This window comes from Bos mutus, chromosome 23 (genome assembly GCF_027580195.1).
Source record: "Bos mutus isolate GX-2022 chromosome 23, NWIPB_WYAK_1.1, whole genome shotgun sequence".
NCBI classification, from domain to species: domain Eukaryota; kingdom Metazoa; phylum Chordata; class Mammalia; order Artiodactyla; family Bovidae; genus Bos; species Bos mutus.
Window position 1 is genome coordinate 34,900,281 of NC_091639.1, and position 16,859 is coordinate 34,917,139.

At 47.5% G+C, this 16,859-nt stretch overlaps 1 protein-coding gene across 1 annotated transcript; it reads right to left on the bottom strand.

Annotated features, from left to right (window-relative positions):
• Positions 1-2,069: 2,069 nt before the first annotated feature.
• APOBEC2 (apolipoprotein B mRNA editing enzyme catalytic subunit 2) lies at positions 2,070-14,868 on the bottom strand. The gene is made up of 3 exons (XM_005896430.3): positions 14,591-14,868; positions 5,287-5,850; positions 2,070-2,471 (listed from the first exon to the last, which is right to left on the bottom strand). Exons 1-2 carry the CDS (start codon positions 14,719-14,721, stop codon positions 5,307-5,309), a joined length of 675 nt encoding a protein of 224 aa, XP_005896492.2. The 5' UTR covers positions 14,722-14,868; the 3' UTR covers positions 2,070-2,471; positions 5,287-5,306.
• Between the last annotated feature and the right edge of the window lie 1,991 nt (positions 14,869-16,859).

Sequence of the window (16,859 nt, forward strand, 5' to 3'; positions counted from 1 at the left end):
GTGGAGCTCCAGTGAGGTTCTTTGCACATGTCCGTGTTGTTCTGTGCTTGGCTAATGGAGGATTCACGTGTAACTTAATCTGAAAGAGGGCCCAGTAGGAAGAGTGGCAAGGTGAGAAGACATCAGAATGTGCAAGAACACTGGAAAGGCAGGCTTTTAGAATCTCCTTGTGCTGAACTCTTTCTCTCCTGTCCACCATATAGTTTCTGTGACTAAACCTGTCTGAATTCAGTCATAAAACAGAATAACATATGTGAAATACCTGGCAAAGTTCTTAGTGTGAACTAATGAATGACTCAATCTACAGTTATCAACAAAATCCATACACATCACTTTAAAATAAAGGTCCACTCCCTCTTAAACAGGAATTCTAATTTGGTAGGTAGGGGTGAGGGAGAATGGCCGGTTTTGTGTTTTTGAGCTCCAGAGGATTCTGATGTGTGTCCAGCTAGGATGGAAAAGAGTAAATTTGTTCCCTTCTAAGTTCAGAGCAGCACTATGTCCACTCTTGATTTCCATGGTGGAAGAATAAGGCTCATGGATTTTAGCCAGTGGTTCAGTATCAGGCTTCCCTGGTGGCTCAGAGGTTAAAGTGTCTGCCTGCAATGTGGGAGACCTGGATTCGATCTCTGGGTCGGGAACATCCCTTGGAGAAGGAAATGGCAACCCACTCCAGTATTCTTGCCTGGAGAATCCCTTGGACGGAGGAGCCTGGTGGGCTACAGTCCATGGGGTCTCAAAGAGTCGGACACGACTGAGTGACTTCACTTGCAGTATCAGAGGTGTGGGGAAACAAGGAGACTATTTTCACCCTCTGTTCTCTTACTGTGGTATTGAGATCAGACAGGCCTATTGATTTTCTTCATAGAATGAATTCTTGGTCTGTCAGAGGACTTGATGCTTTCCCAATTGTAAAAGAACCGGATTTTAGAAGGGGCTTGTTGAAACACCAGGAGAGCACTGGTTAAATGTAATCTTTGTACTTTAGACTTGTGTTGTTATTGCGTGGCAGCCTGATACGAGGCAGCAGTTTCAAAAAGTATTTGACTTCTTCTGTATCTCTGTGTAACAGTTAAGTTCTCTATGTTGTTGGGGTAGGGGCAGTGCTGGGAGCAAGTTCACTCAAACTTTTAGACTAAGGTTTTTCTTGAAGCTTTGTTTCTGTCCACAGACACACAGTGAGGTTGAAAGGGAAGAAAATGTACAAAAAAGGAGAGTGGGGTGGTAAGAGGAAACTTAGAATTAAAGTATTTTGCTTAACTCTGCAAATAAATGTTATCACTGGGTCGAAACATTGGTTTTCTAGGATTAGGGTTAATTTGTTTCATGGAGTATGAGCCTCGTTCACATTTCTCTTAACAAAACCTAGTCTTGTGAAGGTCTGGCTGTAAGTGGAATTCCGCAGGGATGTGATAAAGTGCCCTGTCATTTGCAGATAGTCTTGGGGTCAGATTCCAATGACTTATCACACTTGAAGCCTGGGGAAAGGAGGTATGACCTGATAATCAGAATGGACACATTATTCCTGGAAACCTAGTTAGAGTTTGGCAAACACCCAGAAATTCACATGTGAAATTTTGCTTTTACATAGGACTCAGACAAGAAATGAGACTTCAGACACCATCCTGCCCTCGCCATCAAGTATGACGCACAGACTGTCCCTACATTATGTGTATCCAAACATTTAAATCCTACTTCTCGCCCTTTCCTCTTTAATCAAGGAGCTAATTGCTTATGGATTGGCAATTGGGATGTTTATATTCCTTAGGAACAGGTTTCCTGTGCCTTTTGTTTCATCCTCTGCCATACTCCTTGTTTTCAGAGGAGAGAAAAGCCACTCATTTAGAAGTAATCTTGAGACAGTATTTTCTGAAGGTCAAGACAAATGTGTGAAGTCTGCATAGGAGTTGGTACATTCTGTGTAGCCCTGGCAAGTTCTGGTTTAAGCCTTTCTTCCACTTTATAAAACATGGCTTGGTTCATAACCTGGGACATCCCTGTTTCTGGAATTTGCTCACCGTCTATAATTTCTGAATGTTCTAGTTCCTTAAAAAACCTGGTCACAGAAAGACCATGCCACCTCTTTTATTAATGTTGCTGTTTAAAAAAAAAAAATCCCAACTTAACATGAGATGCATTTCTAGACATGTTTCAAAGATCTGTTCAGACTTTGGGTCTGAGGCTCTCTGCCCTAAGCCCAAGTAGGGGAATAATATGGACCTTCAGTCCCACGGAGCCTGGTGCCACTTCTCTCTTCACAACTCACTTTCCTGTTTCCCAAGAGCAGCCTTAGAGAGAGAGGTACAGCTTAAGGGATTTACAGCGTAAGTGTATTTTGAGTCCTCAGAGGGCCTTCGGCAGTGTGATTGGTTGGTGTCGAATGTTGTCCAGCTCCAAGCGGTATTAGGAAGTCGGGCATGTTCCAGATGACCACGTGTGTCATTGCTGTCTCTCAGTGGCAGCAGGCAGACCTTTGTGAGGAAACAAAGCAATGTTACTGAGAGCCCTGCTGGCCCCAAACGACGAAGAGTGTTCTTTTTGAGTTAGGGTTTCTTTGTTCCTTCCTCAATGAATGCCTGAATTTCTCCATAGTCACCTGTGATTTCTGTTTTACTCAGGATTGGATTTGTTTCATTTATATTTTGGTGTGGTTCACACAGAGAAAGCCCCAGAAGAGATCTGCTTCAGCTATGTTGTAGCTGCTGCTGTTTAGTCATCAAGTCGTGTCTGACTCTTTGCAACTCCATGGACTAGCCAGCCAGGCTGCTCTGTCCATGGGATTTCCCAGGCAAGAACCCTGGAGTGGATTGCCATTTCCTTCTCCAGGGGATCTTCCTGACCCAGGGATTGAACCCATATCTCCTGCTTGGTGGGTGGTTTCTTTACCACTGAGCCACCTGGGAAGCTTAACTATGTTATCTTGCTTTAACTATATGGTTAAATCCTATTCTGTCATTTTTTCAAAAGATGAAGACATATCAGACACATTTTCTTTAACAAATGCTCATTTCTTGAGAGTATTTTAATTAAGCAAAGTTCTTTGGGGCTTTTAGATGACAACTTGATTTCATGCCAGTGTTTTGTTTTTTTTTTAAACTTGGTACATTTTAACCTCTCCCTTCAGGAATATGAGCAACGCAAACAGTACAGGGAGGCATGTTAATGGGTCCAGATAACACAAGTATGCACAGTAATGGAAGGAGGCTTAGAATGTGGGGCATGTCCAGTAATAGTTTATTAAAACGTAATTTGACTTAGAAGTGGGTTTTTCTCTCAAACTGATTTATCTGTTTATGTTGATTTAGATCAGCACAAGAGGCAACTCTCAATTATCCAAAATTAAAAGCTTTTTAATCCTTGAAATGCTTAATTTTTATAGCAGATTTAGCTATTTAATTATTTGACTTAATAGGTAAGACAAACTCATCTCAGGTCTTGCTAGTTTGGCAGCTGGAAAAAGTGGCCTGTGACTACAAGATCTTTAAGAAGAAAGTATACTAGAGTTAAAATTAGGCTGTCAGTCGTCATTCTACACAATTTATGTAGGGTTTATGAGTGCTAGTCCCTACACTAATAAAATCTTCAAGGAATTTTTGTATTTTCAGAGGTCACCTTTAGAAATCTTTGTATTATTAGTATCCACCGCTCTTGAGTGGTGTCTTATTTTAGGTGAGCAAGGTATCACATGGCACTGTCTGACCTTGGTCTCACTGAATTCAGTGAATGGGTCCTGCTTTTTTTTGTAAGAAATGGCTGAGAACTGTGACTTCATGGATTGGCGAATGCTCAGCTGGAGAATGATCCAACACCCTGTGTGCACAGACCTGCCAACATCAGGCTCTGGAACATTGATGTTTCCAGAACATGTCCATGAAGCAACATCTCTGTATTAAGACTGAGAGGCACTACCTTCATGGAAGCATGCTGCTTTCATGTTTTATTAATCTGTGAGGTGTCCAGAATTAAAGCTGGATAAGAGGGTGTGAAGACCCTTTATTCTCTGGTAAGGGAAATTTTTGATCAGTAACTCAGGTCTTGTAAAGGGACTTAGTCATACATAGCACTTCGGTGGGAGCAAACTAGATCAGACCAAATTCAAAAGGAGACAGTAGGAGATCCTGTACCCTCTTTTCCTGAGGGCAATTGGCCTGTTTCTCTCAAAGAGTCTAATTTACCCTCAGCAAGAGGTCGAATTGGCCTTAATTGTGTCCTAATTATTTGCTTAAGTAGCTAATCTTTACTTCCAGTTCTATCCCGTCTTGATACCTGTTAGGAGGCTACTTCTGAGCTGTTGCCTAATTTGCACACATCTTTTTAACCCTTTAAACATTCCTTTATAGCAGAACTTGCTGCTTTATTATCTCCATTCCTGAATTCATCGTTTTTCTGCAAGTTCTGCTGAGGTCTTCTCAACATAAGAGAAGTGTTCTTGCGTTGTATGTTCACACAGCAATTCCTGGTCTCCCTCGAAGCAGAACCATTTGTTTGAAAACATGAGTTTCTCTGCCTCCCTTCTCCTCACAAAGAGTTCAATACAAATTCATTCAAGGACATTCAAAAGTACCAAAAATGAGGGGAAAAAATGCCCCTGTAGGAATGAAAAACCAGCATTAAAGGAAAAATAGAATGGTAAGATTGCAAATGGGGTGGGGGCAGAGTGTCTAGAAGGTGTCTAGAGTTTATAGGTTTGGACAGGTGGACATGGGGACTTGTCAGAGGACTGAAATATCTTTGCTGTTCAGTAACAGGTCCTTGTGGGCGTCCCAGCTGGTGAAGTAGTAAAGAATCCACCTGATAAATGCAGGAGATGCAAGAGTCGTCGAGGGTTCGATCCTTGTGTTGGAAAGATCCCCTGGAGTAGGAAATTGCAATCAGCTCCAGTATTCTTACCTGAAAATTCCATGCACAGAGGAGCCTGACAGGCTACAGCCCATGGGGCCGCAAAGATGTGGACATGACCAAGCGATTGAGCATGCGTGTGTGCGCGCGCGCACACACACGTGCAGGTTCTTGTATCATCCTCATCTTAGAAAGTTACTGAGTCTAATCAAAGCTTTTGGATTTCTATCACCCTTGAGCACTCTAAGTTATGGAGAAAGTCAGTTTGATATAAAAGGGTAGGAGAGAAAGGATTTAGGAAGAGGAATTTAGAGGAAAGAGAAAAGGAAGGATCTAAGAATGTTATCACCAACCAGAAAAAAAAAACAAACGAAATCCTTTCAAAGGAAAATCAAAGAGACCACTCATTCCACCTGACCTACCCAAGTTGACAGTGAACAGACTCACGTGAGGCTGAACCTAGCTGCCTACTTCAGGATGTCCGCCAACTTCTCCTCATAGTACAGGAAGTTCTCCTGAATGTCCTCCCAGGGCTCAAAGGCCTTGGATTCACCCTCTTCTTGCTCCACGAAATTCTGCCAGATGTACTCGAAGTCCTGGGGCTTCATGATGCGAAGTCTGCAGCCGGCTTCCTTCAGCTTCCTGAGAGCGGCCTGTATCTCAGGCTCTTCCCACATGAACAGCCGCCCCACCAGGATGAGCAGGCGCAGGTTCTTGGTCTTATTGAGGGTCTTGACGATGCGGTCCGCGCAGGCCGCGCAGGGACTGGAGGACACGTACCAGGTGACCATGTAGCGCAGGGCGGGGTCGAAGGTCGGCATGATGCTGTTGAAGAAGGCTTCCTCCGCGTGGTTAGTGGCGTGCTCATCCTCCAGGTACCCCCGAGAGGCCTGCACTTGGCCTCCCTTGCTCTGCGCTTCCACCACATAGCAGAGGAAGGTCTTGTTCCTGCCGGAGCTGTACTCCACATTCCGGAACTGAAACTTAAAGTAGTGGGCAGGCAGTCGCTCCCTATGGGTCAAGGAGACAAAGGCACAGGGAAAGAGAGTGGGTAATGAGTTCTTGTTCTAGGACTCGCCTGGAGTAGGTGGCTTTCCAAGATCAATCCCCCCGGGGACAGGTTCATTCTCCCCACTGAAACAGGCCTTGCCTATATGCTAACGGTGGTGACAAAGGCATGAAAGAATTCAAATGGTGTATCTAAAGGAGAAGAGAGAATGTGGAGTGAGGTGTGCATCCTGGACACCACACTAGCACAGATCTTCAAACACACCTTCACTCCCAACACACGGCATATGTTCAGAGTTCTAAATCAGTGACTCTCTAACCTGACTGTACATTAGAATCCACTGGAGGAGCTACAAATGCCGTGCTGGTGCCCCACACCAATAAATGAGAACATGTGGAGGAGGCCTGGGCATCAGTATTAAAAAAAAATGCTCCAGATGATTCAAATAAGTAGCCAGGTTTGAAAAGCAGTGTCCAAATAGTATTACAAAATAGCAAGCATGTAAAAATTCTCATGACAGAGCAAGGCAAAGATTGTGCAGAGTATTTCATGCTTTCATAATCTCTCCTTGTCACTCGGGGATATTGCATCTCAGGTAAGGGGTGGCCTAAAATGTGCGGTCCCAGGCTTTCCCAAGGACTTTCTCATGTCATCTTTTCCCTCAGGTGAAAGAATGGTTGTCATGTAAGTGTCCAAGAAGGTTTATTTTTGAGGCTAGGCTATCTCAGGGTACTTTGATATGAATTAACTTGTGTAGTATTGACACATTTCAAAACCATAAAAGACTTAGCCTCTGTCCTTTAGATGCTTATAATCTACCAGCTAGATTCTAGCTGGGAAGAAAAGGTGTAAATAAGACAGCTGAGAACAGTAGAAGACTGCTGAAAATGACGAGGTGGAGTAAGGACCCATGGTGAAGTTTCTTGAAAGTTTAGCCTTGACTCGGAAGTCAATAGACCATTGTTACAGGTTCCTGAGGAAAGAAAAGTATAAGGAAACAGGTCCATGGAAGAGTTACAGGGGTGACTTTAGGGAGAGAGAGTGAAGCTGGGGAAAAGTCTGAAATTTGGGAAGCCCACTTGATGACTTAGGGCACCAGACTTGGTGAGGAATATGTCCAGTGGCTTCCAGGGGAGGTGGATGATTAGCAAATGAAAGCAGCAGAAAAAGGCCAGGTGTTTCAAAAAGTTTGGTAATAATAAAGTAAGAAAAAAAGGAGAGAAGCTAAAGAAGCAAGCATCAGAATTGAAGATTGTCTTGTTTGTATGTGCATATTTTTCTAAAATAGGGAAGATTTGTGCAGGTTTGAAAGCCAGATGGTGATTTCAGCCATGAAATTAAAAGACGCTTACTCCTTGGAAGGAAAGTTATGACCAACCTAGATAGCATATTCAAAAGCAGAGACATTACTTTGCCAACAAAGGTCTGTCTAGTCAAGGCTATGGTTTTTCCAGTGGTCATGTATGGATGTGAGAGTTGGACTGTGAAGAAAGCTGAGCACCAAAGAATTGATGCCTTTCAACTGTGGTGCTGGAGAAGACTCTTGAGAGTCCCTTGGACTACAAGGAGATCCAACCAGTCTATCCTAAAGGAGATCAGTCCTGGGTGTTCTTTGGAAGGACTGATACTAAAGCTGAAACTCCAATACTTTGGCCACCTCATGCGAAGAGTTGACTCATTGGAAAAGACCCTGATCCTGGGAGGGATTGGGGGCAGGAGAAGAAGGGGATGACAGAGGATGAGATGGCTGGATGGCATCACCAACTCGATGGACATGAGTTCGGGTAAATTCCGGGAGTTGGTGATGGACAGGGAGGCCTGGCATGCTGCGATTCATGGGGTCGCAGAGTCGGACACGACTGAGTGACTGAACTGAACTGAACTGAACTGAAGGCCAAGGAGAATGAAGAGGCTGTAAGAAGAGAGACTGAAAAGGTCAGAAGGAGAGGAGGGGATGAGTACCAGCTGGAGAGGCTGAATGTTTTCTTTTAAAAAATGTAATCTCAGATTTCCTGGTGGTCTACCAGTTAAGAATCAGCCTTCCAATGCAGAGGACATGGGTTCGATCCCTGCTCCAGGAAGATTCCACATGCCGAGGAGCAGCTAAGCCCTCATGATGTGACTATTGTGCCCAGTTCCCTAGAGCCTGTGCTCCACAACAAGAGAAGCCTCCGAAATGAGAAGCCCTGCTTGCTGCAACTAGAGAAAGCCCACATGCATTGATGAAGACCCAGTGCAGACAAAAATAAAAACCTTTAAAAAATGTGATCTCTGTGGTTGCCCCAGAGGATCCCCAACTAGTAGCTCTGCTCTTTCTTCCCTACACTCCTTCCCTCCCCCCAGAGAGGTCACCCAACTCCCTGGGCTGCAGGGGGATCCCTGGTATCCCAGGGCCTTGGCTTCTTAGTGATAAGTAGCAGGTGCCAAAGAGCTGAGTAAATGTGAGCTGTTTCCCTGCAGCTGTCCCCTCCCCCATCACCAAATTTTCCCCACCCAGGTTTCCATGTGCCTTGCTGTCAGGTTAAGTTTCCACTGTGGAGATGGATGTGTTTGGGGCCCCAGCCCCGGGATTCCTTCGGGTACTATCTTTAGCTCTCTTAAGTCCCTCTGTCCCTGGTTGAATGTGTTTATTATTTACTTAACATTTGGGGAGAAAGGATGGCCTGATGATTCCCCTCTCCTCTTTCAGTCCCTGCTGGGAAGTCACTTACACTGAGCTCTTCCCCGGTAAACTCACCCCAGAAGACCACTGCTCAACTTAGCAAGTTGCTAAATGATCCTTTCACTTCCTAGAGTGGCTTTTTTTTCCTCCTGAGAAGCACGGAGCCTACCTTTCTTGCTGAAACGTTTTTTTCCCCCTCTCTAATCAGTGCCAGACCACCCCCAACCCCACCCCCACCCCTCCTAACCATCCCCAAGTCCAATCCAGAGCCACCTGTAGGATGGATTCACAGGTAAAGGTTTTGGAAGGATTCATAGCTGCTTGGTTGGCTTGGGGGCTTCAGCAGTAGCTTCCTATGTGGTCCCTTGGGTTTCCTTTCAGAAACTGAAAAGTATTGCTCCAACTTTGCCAAGTACAGCCCAGTCAAGAAGACATGTGTGGCCCAGTGTGAGGTTGCATGTTGGCTGGATGGTCTACAATTGATGCTTCTCTCAGTCTGTCCTCCTCTTCTTTAGGCAAGAGGAAAGGACCCAGAGAAATGGGAAGGCCAATGGAGAGGAAGAACATTCACCTCTCCATAAATATCGGTTTCCAACTCCTGGGGCCAGCAGCCTCATGGTCTGCCCTGTCACTCAGCAGGGCTTTCTGGACCCAGTATCTCAGAAAGGGAAGTGCATTTAAGGGGCAAAGGAAAGTCATGGAAGATCTCGGCTCCCAGTCTTTCTTGGGATTTGTTCAGAGACTGAGCCTGCTTGGCTTCTCAGTGGAATTCTTGGTTTTTCTAGAAGGAGCATACAGGTTGAATGAGGTTCTTTGGGCTTTTCAGACTGCAACAGCCAGGTCCTGGAGGGCCACCAGGAGAGCAGAAGTGGTCTGAAATTTCTCCAGAGAGCTAGCCAACGTGGTCATCTTGGGTTATGTTATAGAATCACAAAGTAAGTCAACACTATTATGCCCACTAGGCTTCCCTGGTGGCTCAATAGTAAAGAATCCATCTGCCAATGCAGGAGACATGGGTTCGATCCCTGGGTCAGGAAGATCCCCTGGAGAAGGAAATGGCAACCCATTCCAGTGTTCTTGCTTGTGAAATCCGATGGACAGAGGAGCTTGGCGGGCTACAGTCCATGAGGTCGCAAAAGAGTCGGACATGACAGAGTGACTAAATAACCTTATACCCACTAGTGGAAAGACAGAAATAGTGACAGTGACTTTGTAGATAATCACACACATCTTTTATTTCCTAGTAGCATGACATGCTCCAGTACCATATTTACATATACCTCTTTGCTATCAACCCCAGCAGATATTTTCCTGCTGAAGTGTGAGTGTGTATGTGTGTTTGAGTGTGTGTGTGTGAGTGTATGTTGGAGTGGTGGCCAGGAGACAGATGCTGATAATAGATTTCTTCACCTGGGCCCAGTCCCTTCTTCAAGCACAGAAACTAACAGCATAACTCCTACTCCCTCCTGCCAACTTCAGCACCTCCTTAGGAACCATTTCCTCATACTTTCTGCAAACAAGGCTATTCACACTTCATCTCCTTAGACTTGGGTTTCTGGACATTGCAGTTCTCTAGGCTGGAAACCAAGAATCCTTATATCTAGAAAAAGAGGGACAACTGCTTGATGGAGAAGATATGTGACTCAATGTAATATATATATATATTATTTTTTTTCCCCCCTCACTTTTACATTAAAAAACATTTGCATTTCCTAAATCTAGACAGTGAAGGCAAGCAACTTGGAGGGCAGTGGAAGCTCCTCTGAGATTAGACATTTGCCCCCCAAATAATCCATGGAGCAGTAAACCTACTCACAAGTAATTAAGTGATGACTCATTTCCACTTTGCTCACTAGACCTTTTCATGACCTACTTGAAAGAGGCAGAATTGCCAATCTGAGTTTCCTTTCCCCTTTCTCAGACCACTTTTCGAAGTGGATGCTACAGAGCAGGCATCGTCAGAAGGAGGAATGTGGGGAAACAGAGTTCTAACAGCCAGACTTCCTGGAGCTAAGAAGGTGTTTGATGGGCTGCTGGCTCCTGACTGGCAGTTCTGGACGGGATTCCGCAAGCCCTGGGCCCGCCCTTTTTCTTGGGTCCGTCCTGTTTCTCAGAGGAATGCCATCCTGCACATAGGCTTCCACCTTCCCTTGACGCTCAGAGGAGACCAGAGTCCGTGACCATCTTCTGTCCTTTATGAAACAAGCCTTTGCAGTCTGCTCAGGAGTCCAGGTGAGGGGCGAGCAGTCACAGCATTAATAGTGGCATTGAAGGCCCCCGACTCCTGGCCCAGCCCTTCTCTGAACCCTGCTTCTCCTCTCTCTCCTCACGTGGGTGGAGTAAACGACTGGTGGCTAAAGAAGTGGTTGAAAGGAGACTCACTGCCTGTGCCATTTATCTCTGTTCCAGAATAACCCCTTTGATAGCAGGTTCAGCTTCATGTAAAATCATACAGAACATAACTAGAGATAAAGACAAACACACAGCAAGGGGTGCTGCCAGGCAGAGCTGCAGCTGAGATGGAGGGATGGGGAACCGACCCATTCAGGTGCCCCAGAGCTTCCCTCAAGCAAGCTGAGTTCAGAAGCAAAAGAGAACCAGAGGAATTCTCTTGTGAGCCTAGTGCTGTTGGATCTTTGTGTATATATTACTAATATATCTGGAACTTCTCCCCTCAAGAAGCTCTCCCTGATGGTTAGGGAGTTTGGGGTCGATGTGTACACACTGCTATATTTAAAATGGATAATCAACAAGGACCTACAGTATAGCACAGGGAACTCTGCTCAGTGTTATATGGCAGCCTGGATGGGAGGGGGGTTGAGGGACCATGGATACATGTGTATGTATGGCTGAGTCCCTTTGCTGTCCACCTGAAACTCACAACATTATTAATCAGCTATGAGGTGACAGTCATTCAGTTGTGTCCGACTCTTTACAATCCCATGGACTGTAGCCCACCAGGCTCCTCTGTCCATGAATTCTCCAGGCAAGAATACTGGAGTGGGTTGCCATGCCCTCCTCCAGGGGATCTTCCCAACCCAGGGATCGAACTCAAGTCTCTTGCATCTCCTGCATTGGCAGGCAGGTTCTTTAACACTAGCGCCACCTGGGAAGCCTGACTTCACCTACTAGCTTTGGGCAAATTATCTCTCCCTCTGAAGTTCGGTTTCCTTATCCAAAAGACAGACTGAGTAATCTCACCTCTCTTTGGACAACGGTCGACTTTTGAAAATTAAACCTGGTACTGAAGGATGGTGCCTTCTCTGGGCCTCAGTTCTTCTCCTTTTAAGCACATCCCTCCTCTGCCCTTCCATTCCTGTTCAGAGGGTTCTCTCTCTCAGTGTTTTTTTTTTTTTTTTTTTGTAAAGCCCTGATTTCTAACATTTGCTGCTTTCCCGTATACACACCCACTGTGGAGATTTCAAGAAACCAACAGGAAGTCAGTGGACACAGATGTGGTAAGAGATGAGTCCAACGGGCTCTCAGCTGAGGCATGAACAGGCCTGGGCACACCACTGCTGCTATAGGCCTTTTGCTAGCATTTTCTATCACATCATTTTTAATGTTCTTAAGTCTGCTTTCTTTCTTTTTTTTCTGACCGAGTCACGCAGCCTGTAGGACCTTAGTTCCCTGACCATGGATTAAACCTGGGCCCTCGGGAGGGAAAGTGCCCAGCCCTAACCCCTGGGCCACCTGGGAATTCCCTGCTTTCTATCCCGAGTGCCCTATTCCCACCAGAATCACGACAAGTGGGCACATTTCTCCTTATTCGTACCTGGTAGTGCCCCTGCTCTCAGACTGTTTGCTCAAAAGCCGTCTGCTGTTCTAGTCTGGGGCCCTGTTCTAAAGAGCAGTGTGATGAGACCCTCCCCCGGGGAGGCTGGGCTCTGCTGGCCCTTTGATGCCAGGACACCTGGAGAGCGGAGGAGAGGAGAGCTTTCCCTCGGCCTGTCCCCTCACAGACACAGCCGCACCTCAGGGCTATTTTAAGTTGTCTGTTTACCCGCAGGGGCCCAGGAGACAGATCATCACAGCTGTTCCTTGTGTCCGGGAAATATGAAGGGCTCCACCTCCCTCCTGAACTGCTCTCAGAGTGTCCAGAAAGTGGCCTCCTGTGCCTCACTAGGGAGCCTTGGCTCAGGAAGCCTTTGCACCTCACCACCTGGAGGATGGAGACAGGTGGGAGCTCTGTTCGGGAGACCAGTGAGAAGGACGCTAGGCTGGAGTCAGAAAGCGTGCCTCTTACAGTTCTGTGGTCTCGGAGCGTGCCTGGGCCTCCCTGACTCTCTTTCTCCAGCTGTAGTGTGATGGTGATACAGCTCCTCTCAGCCTCACAGTGAGGCTGGAATGAGCTCGGGTGTGCTGGCATCATAAACCCCCGGACGCTTGTCCGTGACATCAGAGGATTTAATCTCTCAAAACCCACTACCCTGAGCTCCCAAAGCATGTTCAACTCAGCAAACATACTCTAATTCTCTTCTGAACTGCCCCTGCCCCTGTGCTGGGGGGATCACAGCACAGCACAGAGTGGGTGTGCCTCTGTGTGTGTGAGAGAGACAGACCAAGGCCAGCATGGGCCAGCATACTTAGCTGTTAGAAAAAGGATCTCTTTCCATAAAAAGCCACTGGAATGGAGGACTCTCCTGGCCTGGCGGCCCCTAAGCTCTCCCTGTGTCTATATTAATCTGTGCCCTGTGGCTCCTTTAATCCTGGGATGAGGGTGACATTACTCGGTTGGCCACGGAGAAGAGCAAGTTCAGGGGCTCTTCCCTGAAGCCTTGCCTCAGGAACTAGGATACATTTCCCTCAGGTTCTCTTAGAAACCGGAAAATGTCTCAGCCGGAAGGGGACTTGGGAATCAAGTAGCACAACTTCCTAAGGTTCCAAATGAAAAAACTGCAGCCAGGCCAGGACTGGAAAAACACTAGCCCAGCTTCAAACAGCAAGTCCCAATCACCTCCAGGGTTCCTTCTGCCCTTGAAGGCATCATGCCTCCACTCTTCCTGGAATTTCTCTTCCTGTGACCCCTCCTCTGCCTGTGGGCATTGCTGGAGACTCCCAAGAAAGAATCCTTATGCCCCCACATACTCAGTCCCTGGGTCAGGACGATCCCCTGGAGGACTAAATGGCAACCCACTCCAGTATTCTTGCCGGGAGAATCCCATGAACAGAGGAGCCTGGTGGGCTACAGTCCATGGGGTCGCAAAGACTCGGACATGACTTAATGACTAAACAACAACAACAACAACAACAACAACAAATTCCCTTCTCAGTCTTTGTTCAGGAATTTAGCAGAATCTTCTGCCAAAAGGACAGGGAGAGAAGAGGAGGCTGACTGCCTTGTTTCATTCCTGGAGGTGGCATCATCTAGACAAGGCAGGGGGACCCTCTTTGGAGCCTCAGCATTCTCTGCTCTAGGTCCTGCTCCCTCCAGGCTGTGGTGGAGGGCGAAGGAACACCTCCCCTGCCCAGAAGCTCCGGCCTGGCCTGTGTTGCCTGGCCTGTAACCTCTCTTTTTCCCTGGGGGTGGATGCGAATCTCAGCCCCTGGGGAGATTCAGAGATGATGCAGCAAGAAAAACAGACTGCTTCTCACTCTAGCTTGGGAAAGGATGGATCTGTCTTTCCTGCCTTAGGCTCTTCTACTTCAGGGAGAAGCTGTAAAGAAAGAGAGAGAGACATATGGGCAGAGGAGAGGCCCACTCAGAAGCAGGGACAGAAGTTGAAGGAGGAGGTTCTCTGGGACCGTATTGAAACGTGCTGGCGGTATCCCATGATCTCACCAAATTCGCCGGGACTAAACTGCTTTTACCCAGAGAGGAAGGTGACGCCTCAACACCAGGAAGCCCCAGGGCTGGTTTCCTTCTCAGGGTCCTCGATTCCCGAGTTCTACCTCCGCTGATCGGAGGTGTCACTCTGAGAAGCCCAGAGCGTGTTGCTTCTGCTTCCCGCGTGGTGCACACCAGTGGGCTCTCAAGGCTGTGGTGACCCTGACCCCTACTATTACCATCCTAGGTCCCCCAGCCTGTCCCGCCTGCTTCGTGCCAGGGAGCAGGAGCCCAGCCCACGTCCAGCTCTTACCCGGTGACGATCTCAAAGGGCGGCAGCTCAATCAGCTCCTTCAGCTTTTCGGGGTCCTCTAGGTTCTCCACCTCCTCGCCATTCTGGGAGGCGGGCTCCGCGGCCGCCGTGGCCTCTTCTTTCTGAGCCATGGAGGGGCTGAGGCTCTGGAGTCAATGAGAAAGAGGGGAGAGGCGGCGGGTCTGGGCCAAGGCCTGGCGGCAGAGTCCCAAGCAGCTGTCAGCAGCTAAATCTGCCTGGGGTGATGGGAAAAGGATGGGGCAGGCCAGGCGAGTGCGCTCAGCCCCTGGCCCGCAGGCTTTATAGCCAGAGGCCCCTCCCCCAGCTTCTCTCGCTCTATCTTTTTTTAATTGAGTGACGGCGGGTGAGGGGATGGGGGGGAATGGAAAATCTGGCCATCGGTGTCCCCTATTTATCAGAAGCAGAGACAGGAAGCTGGCAGGTGGGGATGGCTTGGCCTGCACCCCTGCCCCCTGCACCGGCTTACACAGGTCTTCACATTCTCTTTGTCTTCTCCCTAACCGTTTTCTCTTCTTTCTCCCCAACCCAGCTCGCCTGGGGAGATTGCGGAAGGGACCTAGGGTGGGTGAGTTTTCAGAGGGGAGCTCTCTCAGAGGTTTAAGCGGGACAAGGCTTGTGTCGAAAGGGACCCAGGCCAGCCTGACTGCGGGGACTTGGGTTCAGGGAAGGAGGGTCCTGAGATGGGGTGAGGGGGATAAGTACTGCCAATGGGGAAGACACTGTGAACTGTTACCCAAAGGGAGTGCATGCTGATTTGCCTATAATGATGCCTAATGCAACATCACATCCACTGGGAGCCTCCAGAAATAACTATATTGCCATTGACTAAGCTTAGAGTTCTGGAAATAGCCCAGGCAGTGACTTTAGTGTTTTCTGTGTGACATCGGACTTAATGCGCTCAACCATCCTGGGAGGTCATGTGGATTATCCCCATTTTACACAGAAAGGTTAAGGGCCCTGTTTGGGGTCATCAGCTCCAAAGCGGCAGGGCCAGGATTAAAATGAGGACTTTTTGTTCCTGAGGCCAAACATTCAATTGCTGTGTGTGTTCCCTCTCATTTGGTCCTTTATTTGTTTAATAAATATTTATTGAGCATCTATTATATGCCAAGGGCTGATTCAGTTACTGGGGCATGGCAAAGAACAGAACAAAGGAAAATCCTTGCCCTCATGGAGTGAGGGGGTTGGCCAATATACAGGGTAAGTAATATACATGGTCTGTTTGGTAGTGCTAGGAAGAAAAGGCAGAGAAGGGGGACAGAGTGACACTTTTTTAATAGGATGGCCAGAGAAGAACTTTGAAAAGGAAATAATTGAGAAAAGATCTGAAAAGGCTGAGGGAAATAATTCTAGGGATATCTAAGGGGGAAGTGTTCCAAGGAGCAGAAGAGCAGATGCAAAGGTCCTCAGGTGGGAGCATTCCTGGTGTGTTTCAGGACCAAGTAAGGACATTTGTGTAGCTTGGGAGTCTTAGGAGGTGAGGCCAGAGAGATAAACAAAGGCTAAGTAGGCTGGCATCACCGACTCAATGCGCACAAATTTGAGCAAGCTCCAGGAGATAGTGTAGGACAGGGAAGCCTGGTGTACTGCAGTCCATGGGGTCACAGAGAGTCAGCTCCGACTTAGCGACTGAACAAGTACGTTGGGGCCTTAGGGGCTGTTCTAAGGACCTTGGCTTTTTCTGAGTGAGATAGGAAGATATTGTCTTTGAACAGATGAGTCACATGGTCTGACAGATATTTGTAGGCTCACCCAGGCAGCTTTGTTGAGAACAGAGCAAAGGTGAGACAGAGCAGAAGCAGAAGGACTGGTTAGAAGCCTATTGAAACTAATGAAAGCTGACTGGGGCCCCTGGAGCAGCCCCTGAGCTGGAGCAGTGTCAGGAGGGACTGGATGAATTTTGGTCCGCACATGGTGGGTGCTGAGCTGGGGCCATGGGTTTTTGTGTCTAGGGGAGTGCAAACATTCTCAGGGCAACAGAAGGTGGGGGTCAGAGTCACCAAGAGGCTGAAAATGAGGAACCTAAGAATGTTGGGGAACTAGTCTGAACATAGCTCCCGGAGCTAGTGCGGGGTGGTGATGAGAAGGTGGGGGACCCTTTCCATGGTCTAATTAGAGGATAGGAGTCAGCATGGTTGGGAGGATCTGGGGCTCTCTCCTCCAGAGAGTTCTGGGCAGCATGGCACCCTATGAGTAAGAGGCCCAAGCATTTTGATCTGTCATAGTTTATATCTGTTGTCCAGGTATA

Excerpts from the sequence above, each read along its gene's own strand:
- APOBEC2 (XM_005896430.3), bottom strand. The coding sequence starts at position 14,721 with ATGGCTCAGAAAGAAGAGGCCACGGCGGCCGCGGAGCCCGCCTCCCAG. Across the intron at positions 5,851-14,590 it reads CCCTTTGAGATCGTCACCGG|GGAGCGACTGCCTGCCCACT; the intron begins GTAAGAGCTGGA and ends CTTGACCCATAG.